At 46.7% G+C, this 10,858-nt stretch overlaps 2 protein-coding genes across 5 annotated transcripts in view; one reads left to right on the plus strand and one right to left on the minus strand.

Annotated features, from left to right (window-relative positions):
* The window catches only part of s1pr5a (sphingosine-1-phosphate receptor 5a), a 46,385-nt gene extending 39,822 nt beyond the window's left edge, over positions 1-6,563 (plus strand). For 2 of the 3 annotated variants that reach the window (XM_058050074.1, XM_058050075.1), the window contains one exon: positions 4,573-6,563. In XM_058050074.1, coding sequence (XP_057906057.1) covers positions 4,787-5,953 — 1,167 coding nt within the window. In that variant the 5' untranslated portion in view covers positions 4,573-4,786 and the 3' untranslated portion in view covers positions 5,954-6,563. Of the gene's footprint in view, positions 1-3,809; positions 3,960-4,572 lie in introns of those variants that run through there. The other variant, XM_058050073.1, reaches the window with a different exon arrangement.
* Positions 6,564-6,684: 121 nt separating this feature from the next.
* On the minus strand, positions 6,685-10,770 carry spc24 (SPC24 component of NDC80 kinetochore complex). 2 transcript variants are annotated; one of them, XM_058050111.1, is made up of 7 exons: positions 10,656-10,770; positions 9,807-9,979; positions 9,398-9,542; positions 9,204-9,308; positions 8,841-8,917; positions 8,716-8,780; positions 6,685-7,825 (listed from the first exon to the last, which is right to left on the minus strand). In XM_058050111.1, exons 2-7 carry the CDS (start codon positions 9,967-9,969, stop codon positions 7,787-7,789), a joined length of 594 nt encoding a protein of 197 aa, XP_057906094.1. In that variant the 5' UTR covers positions 9,970-9,979; positions 10,656-10,770; the 3' UTR covers positions 6,685-7,786. The 2 variants fall into 2 exon arrangements, with proteins under 2 accessions (XP_057906094.1, XP_057906093.1); XM_058050110.1 differs by lacking the exon at positions 6,685-7,825 and having other exon boundaries at positions 8,469-8,780; positions 10,656-10,767.
* Positions 10,771-10,858: the final 88 nt, after the last annotated feature.

Raw genomic sequence — 10,858 nt, forward strand, 5'->3', positions numbered from 1 at the left:
CCCCGATGGGAGCATCCACTCTTTTCCACAAGTCAGCTTCATCCAGACTCCAACTGTCCCAACGTGTTGGTCTTCTCCTGGTTCTTGTATGCATGGAGGGAGGGTCCAACGAATCGAAGCCTCTCCTTCCTTCTCCCCAAAGTCGGAGCTCAAACTGAGGTCACTGACCGCCACAGCTGCACTCGGACCAAAAGCTGACACAGGCGGTCTATTTCCAGGATTCCCATAAATCTCTGGGAGACGCGCTCCGTCACAAATAGAACTTTGCTGTGTTTTTCTGGATGTCGGTGTCGGCTGCGTGTGATTGCAACAAATTCGTGAGACGAGGAGGATATCGTTGATGACGTTTGGCAGCGTTACAACAAACATCGGGGCGTATTCTTTCCACCCTAACCCGTGTGAACGGCCACTAAGCGGGTGCCCTGAAGGCAGCAGCGTGCTGGCCCTAATTTGCAGCCATGCTTGAATGACGAGAACAGTTTGCGGTGCTGAGTAGATTCCTGAAATACTAAGCTCATCATATGATCGGTTTTGTTGCTGGAATGAATCTTTGACTGGGGGTGCATGGCTATACTACCTACTATATCTATATCTATATATCTATATCTACTATATCTATATCTATATATCTATGTCTATGGTGTGTCATCCGTTGTAGAGGCATCCGTCCCGAATGAACGCAGAGTCAAATGTTCATCCGGGTGATGATGCAGGGGTGCCCAAAGTGAAAAGGCCCCCTCATCTGTTTCTTATGGGCCTGCTGCACGTTGCTAAAGTGGAAAAAATTGCCTCAGAGTCTGTGCAGGTGTCAACAAGTCAAACTGAGGACTTTTGTAACACCGTAAAGAATCCAATTCAAGACCCGTTTCACCTCCGCATGAGCAAAACAGACGCCGCTACGCCGCTACGCCGCTACGCCGCTACGCCGCTACGCTATACTGTCCTCAAAAGTGGAAACAATTACCAGCAAGAATGAAGTTTATGCATTTGTTACAAATACTAATTAATATTAATGAATACATATTAAAGACCTTTCAAACTGTAATGAAGCTATTTTACGGGCTTTTTGGGAAATTGTACGACAGCAGTGACCACTTTTCCATAATAATAATAATAATAATAATAATAATAATAATAATGAGTTCAGCGCTTTGGTATATACGTACGTATATAAAATCTAACCTATGGACAATTTAGAGTCTCTATACATGTTTACATGTTTTTTGGATGTGGGGAGACGTACCTGGAGAAAAGCCACCCCAGCAGGGAAGAACACGGGCGGTCTGAGCGCCGGCAGTCATCAACATAGAAAGCCGGTCTATATTCAAAAGTCCAAACGGCATCAAACGTGTGAAAGAGGGAAAGTGTGAATGCTTTGTTTTCTCCATGTGAAATCAAATCAGGCCTGAGGCTGAGGAGGTGTGAACCTCGGTTTGAGGTGTGAGTCTGCAACATGTTGGTCCTCACCGACCCCTGCTTAGATCCAAAGGTGGCAAGCGGGAACACAAGCAGAAGCGAGGGGCTTCCTCTCCGTAAGAATACAAACGTCACAGGAAAGCACTCACTCAGAGCCGGGAGAGTCGTTGTGGACACCGAGACCCCCGCCCTCCTCCGGGCAGACGGACGACTGGGTGTGCCTGCACCGCTTACGCCGTGCTCCCAGCCTGCGGGCCAAAGGCAATGACGGAGAAGATCCCTCCTGTGGAACCAAAAAAAGGCCTGCCATCACGTCTTTGTGTGCCAACTAATCAGGGGACCCCACGCTGAGAGACTGTCACTGCGACACCGTGGGGGGTCAACCGCCATCCTGCTCACAGGCCTCCTGAAGAGCATGTCAACCCTGTTATCACTGGTGGGGGGTGCAGGGGGTGAGTCAGGGAGCCCAATATGGAGGAGCAGCAGGTGTTGTTTAAATTTAAAAATCACATTCTGTGAGGCAAAAGCAGAAACACGAAGAAATAAGAAGTCCCAAGCGTGTCATTGACTAGTCCAGGACTTCAGTTGGTCCACGTCATGGCGTGGTGACGCACCCCATGCCGCCGTGTGAGTCAGACCCAAGCCATGACCTCATCCGGGTTTTTCACAAGGATATCCCTGTCCTTTCCAGGCACAATGAGGCGGCTTCCTGTTTGGAGAAGCTTCACTGCAGCCTTCGCTCGCCCTCGTCCTCCACTTGCGTAACTTCCCCGTCCCTCTGAGTCCGACCCACACCACGCCGGTGACTTTGTGTGACCTTCAGCTGTTGGCGACCATGGCCACCGTGCCGGGAAATGTGCTGCATTACAGTAAAAGGAAAGATGGCTACGGCATCTCAGGAAAGTGACTACAGCACGCTTAGCAATAAAGTTATACAATTCAAACATGGCTGACAACTAGCATATGAGTAGAGGTCGGGGGGGGGGGCAAAGACTTTCACTCCTGGGCCGCATTGAGTTAACTAAATTGTCCCGGCGGCCAGTAAGTACATTGATGCCTTAGTTCCTCAGTAAGTACACTGATGCCTTAGTTCCTCAGTAAGTACACTGATGCCTTGGTTCCTCAGTAAGTACACTGATGCCTTAGTTCCTCAGTAAGTACACTGATGCCTTAGTTCCTCAGTAAGTACACTGATGCCTTGGTTCCTCAGTAAGTACACTGATGCCTTAGTTCCTCAGTAAGTACACTGATGCCTTGGTTCCTCAGTAAGTACACTGATGCCTTAGTTCCTCAGTAAGTACACTGATGCCTTGGTTCCTCAGTAAGTACACTGATGCCTTAGTTCCTCAGTAAGTACACTGATGCCTTAGTTCCTCAGTAAGTACACTGATGCCTTGGTTCCTCAATAAGTACACTGATGCCTTAGTTCCTCAATAAGTACACTGATGCCTTGGTTCCTCAGTAAGTACATTGATGCCTTAGTTCCTCAGTAAGTACACTGATGCCTTGGTTCCTCAGTAAGTACACTGATGCCTTGGTTCCTCAGTAAGTACACTGATGCCTTGGTTCCTCAGTAAGTACACTGATGCCTTGGTTCCTCAGTAAGTACACTGATGCCTTAGTTCCTCAGTAAGTACATTGATGCCTTGGTTCCTCAGTAAGTACACTGATGCCTTAGTTCCTCAGTAAGTACATTGATGCCTTGGTTCCTCAGTAAGTACACTGATGCCTTGGTTCCTCAGTAAGTACACTGATGCCTTAGTTCCTCAGTAAGTACATTGATGCCTTGGTTCCTCAGTAAGTACACTGATGCCTTAGTTCCTCAGTAAGTACATTGATGCCTTGGTTCCTCAATAAGTACACTGATGCCTTAGTTCCTCAGTAAGTACACTGATGCCTTAGTTCCTCAGTAAGTACATTGATGCCTTAGTTCCTCAGTAAGTACACTGATGCCTTGGTTCCTCAATAAGTACATTGATGCCTACAAACTCAGGGAAAATATCGGTAAGAAATAGTACTGTTTACTTTGGTTTACTTATTTTGCACGACATTTTTATTTCCTTTGTATGTTAAAATAAGTATAGGATTATTTTGTTGCTATTATTACTGTCCTAATCGTTACATGCATTATAGTCACATGGTTCCAATTGCGTTTATTGATCACGTTTTGTTTGCTGGGAATTTTGATGTCTTTTATTCAGATTGTAAGCACGAAGACCAAATCCTGAACTCTTTCACTGATCGGTACCAGTATCGGCCACACGGGGCCGCTATTGAGACACTCGGTGTTTTCGGCAACCAACTGCTTTCGAGCTTTGAGAAAACGGGGGGGGGGGGGGGGGGGGGTGAGAGGAAGAGGATGGCTGAAGGGCACCAGGCAGCACTGTGGAACAACCCACTCCAGCGTGGACTGCTGCCCCGCAGTCATTCCCACTCATATCGACGTCGTGCGAGGAGCTCGTCGCAGTCATCTCACCCCCCCCCCTCCGCCGAGATCACTTCTCTACATTTCAAGCTTTTACCGGATGTCCTTTTTGTTACAGGTGCGTAGAAACTTTATGGCGGGGTTGGTAGTTTGACTTCGGATCCGTCACTCGCTCAGTTGATGCAAACCGGCTGACTTTCAGTATGAAAGTAGTCTATGGATGCATTACAATCAAATGGCATTACAATCAAATGACATTAGAATCAAATGACATTAGAATCAAATGGCATTAGAATCAAATGGCATTTGATTCTAATGCCATTAGAATCAAATGACATTAGAATCAAATGGCATTAGAATCAAATGACATTAGAATCAAATGGTTGATTCTAATGGCATTCGAATGAAACGGCATTCGAATGAAACGGCATTCGAATGAAACGGCATTAGAATGAAACGGCATTCGAATGAAACGGCATTCGAATGAAACGGCTCTGCATGCAAATTAGCCTTCTGAATTCTTCCTTTATCCCGACCATTAAAAACAGACAAAGCGACTATGAAATGAGCTTTTAAACGAGGCATAGCTTTAAAAGCGTTAGAATCCTGCATCGCATCACTGAGCAGTTTGGTCAACTTTGCTGCGGCTACCACGATGAATGATATTTGTGTCGGTATGACGGTCCCATTACGGTTCTAACTCTGTGCTCCTCTCCTCCGGACCCGTGCAGGCTGCCCGGCGTCGCCCCCTAGCGTCCAGCCGAAGCATAGAGAATGTGACTTGGAGAAAAACCACAGGACCACTTGCATGCCACAGTTGGACTTGAAAAACATCTCCAAGCCTCCAGAGAGGAAGGAATGCACCAGCCGAGGACCGCGTGACCCACATCTGAGGATCTCATTTTGTGAACATACCGTCAATGAAAAGCAGTTCTTACCTCCAACATGCCGTCTGCCATCAGCACGTCCCCCTCAGCAAGAACGTTGCTTTGGATGTTTGGGGAGTACCAGAGCAACGCGGCCATCATTGAGCATTACAACTTCACGGGCAAGCTGAAAGAGAACAAGTACAAGGAAGGACTCAAGCCGGAGGCCATCGTCTTCCTTCTGGTTTGCCTGCTGATCGTTGTGGAAAACAGCGTGGTGCTGGTGGCCATCTGGAAGAACAAGAAGTTCCATCTGCCCATGTACTACTTGTTGGGCAACCTGACGCTCTCCGACCTGCTGGCAGGCTTCACCTACATGCTAAACCTGATGACGTCCGGCGCCAACACATTAAACATGACCCCCGTGTTGTGGTTCCTCAGGGAAGGGGGCGTGTTCATCATGCTGGCCGCATCCGTCATCAGCCTCCTGGCCATCGCCATTGAGCGCCACGTTACCATGGTGAGGATGAAGCCCTACCAGGGCGACAAGCAAGGCCGAATGTTTGCTCTGATCGGAGCCAGCTGGGTGCTGTCCGTGCTCCTGGGGGTCCTGCCGGTTCTGGGTTGGAACTGTATGGGTCGTCTGGACCGGTGCTCCACCGTGCTGCCGCTCTACGCCAAGAGCTACATCCTCTTCTGCGTCACCATCTTCAGCGCCATCCTGATGTCCATCGTGGTGCTGTATGTCCGCATCTTCCGCATCGTCAAGTCCAACACCCAACGCCTCGGATCGGGTCCCCAGAGGAAAGGTCTGTACCGGAAGTCGCAAAAGTACATGGCTCTGCTGAAGACCGTCACCATCGTGCTGGGGGTCTTCATCGCATGCTGGTTGCCGCTTTTCATCCTCCTGTTGCTCGACTTCTTCTGCCCGACCAAGAGCTGTGACGTGCTCTTCAAGGCTGACTACTTCCTGGGCATCGCCATGTTCAACTCCCTCCTTAATCCCATCATCTACACCCTGACCAGCAAGGACATGCGGAGAGCCATCCTCAGGCTGCTCTGCAGCAGCTGTCTTTTAACCAGAGATGGACAAGTCAAGAAGATCGGGATGCCCTTCCTGGAGTGCAGCACCAGTAAGACCGACGCCGCCTCTCACAGACTGGAGGGACTGGAGACCACAGTGTCTTCTGGAAATTTTACACCTTCCACCATCAAAGCTATTCTCCCCAAGATGTCCAAGACTTGATGCCGACCTCGAACAAGAGCAGAAGCATAGGAGAAAGACCACCACTGATGTAGCCATCAAAAGCACCCACGCGGGTTGAGTGGGGCAAACGTGAATGACAGGAGTAAGCAGAAGGATCCACACTTCTGGTACTCATCTTTGAACGTGGGACAGGTTGGTCCAAGTCTATTTGCAGCATCATCACAGTCTGGTTTCAAGCAGGTTGTCACCACCTCACGGAACAGGATGCTTTGGAACGCTAAACCCCGTACGGCGACACGGGGTGCGTTGTGGAAGTGTATGACGTATGGCGTGCTGTCATATCGGCTGGCGTGTGGCCGCACAGCACACGGCGCTCTGCCACTGAACGAAGATGGCGCCCTCACGCAAACAATGGAAGCCTCATCGTTCTGCTACAACACCACAGCCAAGCCGCATTAGCAACCAGTCAGTCAGAACATCCGTTTACACGTCCTTCCGTAGCTGCTGCTTCTTCGTTCCTTCCAAATGCCCCAAACAAGACGGAGCACCCGAGTGCTTTGAGATGGGGGGGGGCTTCATGTCAGAGCGGCCTGGTCTTGTCACGAGTCGCTTCTTTCTTTAACGAGCGACTAGAGCAGGAGTCTCCAAATATCATTCACCAAAAGGAAAGAAACACAAAAATGGAAACATCTGTAGTAATTGGAAGGAGAAGAAAGTCACAAATGTCATTTTTAATAGCATAGCGTTGAAATATCAAAGTATTTTTTAAAGTTGCAATGTAAACAAAAGAAAAAGAACTTGGGCATTTCTGGAAAACTTAGTTGGGGGAAAAGTTACAATATTATGGCAATAAAGCCCAATGGGAATATAGTCAGAATATTATGAAAAGATTTTGTTTGTTTCCTTCCATTTTTTCCCGATTATGGATCTTTAAAAAGAAAGTTGAAATATTAGGGGGGAAAAATAGCAAAGACCACAGTTCAAAAAAATAATATGCTTGTTGGGCAGTAAGCTGTGACGCAGCGCTGCAGCATGTCTACGAGCTGGTTATTATGGTTCCTTACAAACCTTAACAAGAGCTTGTTGAGCCTCCACGGGGCCGGGGGGGGGGGGGGGGAGGGGGGGTGATCACCCGTTTCAACATAAATTCCAGCCAATCATGCTGTCCATCCAAGCCAAGAGTACGAGATTTATCCCTATCTCCTCGCCGTGTGTAGCGGATAATCATATGTTGTTCCAAACATCCACGCCCAGACTCTGCGGCCAAAAACCTTGTAATTTCTGCCATCTGAGTTTTGGTCAGGAGCAATGCAGGGTAGAGCCCCCCCCACACCCCAACCCACATCTGCAACTTGGCCGCCTGGAGACGCACTGAAGACGTCATGTGGTTCTCTAGATTCTTTTTACCGTACGCCGATGGCTGATGCCCGGCTGAATGGGACTACGCTGCCGACGGCGGTTTGTTTTACGGCTTCCAAGGGGCCGACAGTATCGTGTAGCGTGACAACTTTGTCGGTCCTCGTGTTCTTATGCAGCTTTTCTGGGAAAGGGGCAAGAGGTTGTCTGACACGGCAGCAATCTGCAGGCCGCACTGTCAACATGCATTTCATTGTAGCAAGAGAAAAAAGCAAAATGGCCGCTTTATTTAAAAGGTCTATTTGGGGATTTGTAGTGTTTGGTGTGTAAATATGTATGCTCTGGTGCGATCCAAAAATCATAAATGATGTCATTGTTACATGTGCACTGAATAAAGACTGTATTGTTATTTGTACTCTACAGAATATTTTCATCAATGAAGTGAATTTAAATAAACTGTGATTGACATACTACGTATCCACTGTATTTTGTTTGTCGCTCGTCCTGGCCGACTGGTCAGGAGTCAAGGGTCAGCTCCAGCCGCCACCGAAAACACTAAAAACATATAGAAATATAAAGAAATATGCAAACATGGGCCAATAGGAGAAAAGGATAGAAAAACTTTTCAAATGTTCCCGTACTGCCCTCTGGTGAGCAGAGGCTGCATTGCATTACCATTCATTCATTTTCTATGCTGCTTTGCTCAGATAAAATGCATTATGGGAAAGCTTGAAGATGTTTTTTCTTCATTTTAAGCCCGTATTAGTACAAGTTCCGTGTGCATCTGTAGTTGGAACTGAAGTCCGAGTTAAATGGAGACAAATGAAAGCACAGCTTTTAAAATACTGTATGATCATAAATTGGTTTAAAATTCCAGGACGAGTCAAAGCAAAGTAAAAATGGCATTTTGTATCAGCAGTAATAGGGACAAATGTGTCTTTGTGGAAATAAATCAGTTGGGATTAGAGTTGCCACACTCGTGAAATGTTTCCCTTTAGTATGGCGCCACCTTCTGGCCAAACATCATTACTCTCTTTTCAAATGCAATAAATCTGCCACTTGCTTAAAACCAATGAGTAGGGTTTTTTTTAATATCAGATAAGATAAGCAAATAATCCAAAAGAAAAAAGTTTATGATTTAGGAATTCCATTCCAAGCTAAATAACATCATAAAATGAAATGGATTCATTCATTCAAGTAGAAGGTTTGAATCGTGTATTGACAGGTATTAAGTCACAAGAATAAACCTGACTTGACAACAAATGGGGCTGAACGAAACGAGCCGTGATGAGTCAATGTCCCCGAAGGACGTGACAAGATGTCGACTAAAAAAAGGACGAAACAATATTTGCCTGTTGCATGTGGGCGAACATTCGTGGACAGGAAACAACACGTGACACCTTTTACCATTCAGTGCTCACAAAGTTCCACAACTTATCGCTTACGTCACTACGGGATACCACGGAGGTGTCAAGGTGGATGGGAGTGGCCAGGTCTGGCCCATAATGCACTGCAAGCAGAGAATTGGGGTTACACGAGCACACCGCTCAATGAAAACATCGGACATTACCTCCTTTGAGGATGTGTGGCTCTGTGTCATATTCCCACTTGATCTTCGTTATTAAGTGGAACAGCTTAGCAACATAACTGTGGAGCAAAAATACAAAAACAAACATTAACGAGGACCAATCCTGCTCATTTCTGGAGCTTTTAGAACGGTGTTGGATGAAATTTAATTAGCACACAGCAATGTGTTCCATTCTTCCACGGTACTTTTCTTAAAAGTCAAGTGACAATCTCGTCTGGTAAGCCAAGTCTCAGGTATGGCCTTGTGAGGCCCACAGGAGACAGCTATGGATTTACTCTGGTATCGGAACCCGCAGATATTACATCGCCCCGTCCCTCATAGTTCCACAGATAAAATGCGGCTTACATTGCAGATGGGATGACCTCAGTGGTGTCTTCGTCCACCTCATTCCTAAGAGCGTTGATCTCTTCTTCTGAGCGCCTCAGCCTTTCCAACTCACCTTGCAGAAACCTGATGTGGAGGTTAAGGACGATAACATTTCCAAACTATTCCGGCGTCAAATGCTGTTTACACCGGGCGTTACAAAAACAAAAGGATACTGCAGTTCTGAGTCCATGGTCTGGCTCTTGGCCGTGCACCGCCTCAGCTGCTCCTCCAGACCATCCAGCTCTTTCTCTCTTAGCTTCTTCTCCTCCTTCATGTCAAGGAGTCTCTGGCCAACATTCTCCTCCTCCTGAGCTACATCTGCCAGTGAAAAATAAAGACAGTGATAGCTGATAAGTTTAGTTTTTTCTGCCATCGCGGAATGTTTGCTGAGCATTTAGCAAAATGTCTTCCACTGAAACGGTGAGACGTCCCACACGATTGACAAATCATGAAGCTGTGTTGGGGAGATGATAGCCCCGCTATTTGTCCAATTCTGTGGACGTTCCTGATGGCAACCAGCAAGACAAGACAGACACACAGCTTGCAAATGCAAAAAGCCACCATAGATGCGTGAATCCATGCCTTTTAAAATCTGCATCATGACCTTCTTGATCTCCACATGCTGGTCCAAAAAGGCCTGAAGATCGCTCTTTACTTGTTCCAGTTTGTCAGCTTGACTGCTACTGACGGCCACAAGTGCTTCCAGGGTCTCCTCAAAATCTTGAAATTTATCCCCGTCGGACATTTTAGTTCCACTGGCAGCAAGAAAGAAAATATAGTATGTTAGTATATGAAATGATAACAGCCGCTGGAGGACATTCGTGCTCATGAATTGGTAAATGCATCAGCACTGTTCATATTCAATTACAAAAGAGGGCTTTGGGGAATATGGATGACAGCCAATAATAGTTTTTGCTTTTTATTTTGTACTATAGACGTCAAAGGGAATGACTATTACTTTGACTATGACTTACATTGCCCTATTTTGTCACAATGTTATATATTGCTAATTTGCTCAAACATCAGTGTGATGTTTGTTGGACTATACAGTTTTGGATTCTTATGGACAAATTAAATGCAAAATGACTAAATCAAGGATCTTGAAAATGTCAAGTAGAAAGTATGGGTACGAGTATCGGCAATACTTTAGCGTGTTTACTTGGTATTTGATGATACCAAATTGTGCAGCACCACCCAACCCAACCATGAAGTGGAACATCAAAAAGAATCAAAGCGAATACATTAAGCTGGTGAGCAAATACACATAACGCCAACAAACACCGTGGTTAGCAATCAAACAAACTATGGACGACATTGGCGGTTAACAGCCAGACGTAAACTACAATTCAATCGACACGGAACACAGTCATTCAATATAGCGGGTTGAAGGTGCAACTACGGAAATCTAATCTGTAGAGAATGTTCACATACCGTGCGGCTGTTTTTCTTGGTTCAAAATCGGAGCCCGCGACCTTCTTGGTCTTCTTCTTGCTGCCTGGCGGAAGTTGGACAGCCCAAGGTGTCGCTGGCGCCCTCTGGTGTACAGGAGGAGGGAACACATGTTCGACTGGGGGGAAGTTGGACAGCCGAATGCATCGCTAGCGCCCCCTGTTGTACAGGAGGAGGGAACACAT

The sequence above is a fragment of the Doryrhamphus excisus genome, chromosome 15 (genome assembly GCF_030265055.1).
Source record: "Doryrhamphus excisus isolate RoL2022-K1 chromosome 15, RoL_Dexc_1.0, whole genome shotgun sequence".
Taxonomy (NCBI): domain Eukaryota; kingdom Metazoa; phylum Chordata; class Actinopteri; order Syngnathiformes; family Syngnathidae; genus Doryrhamphus; species Doryrhamphus excisus.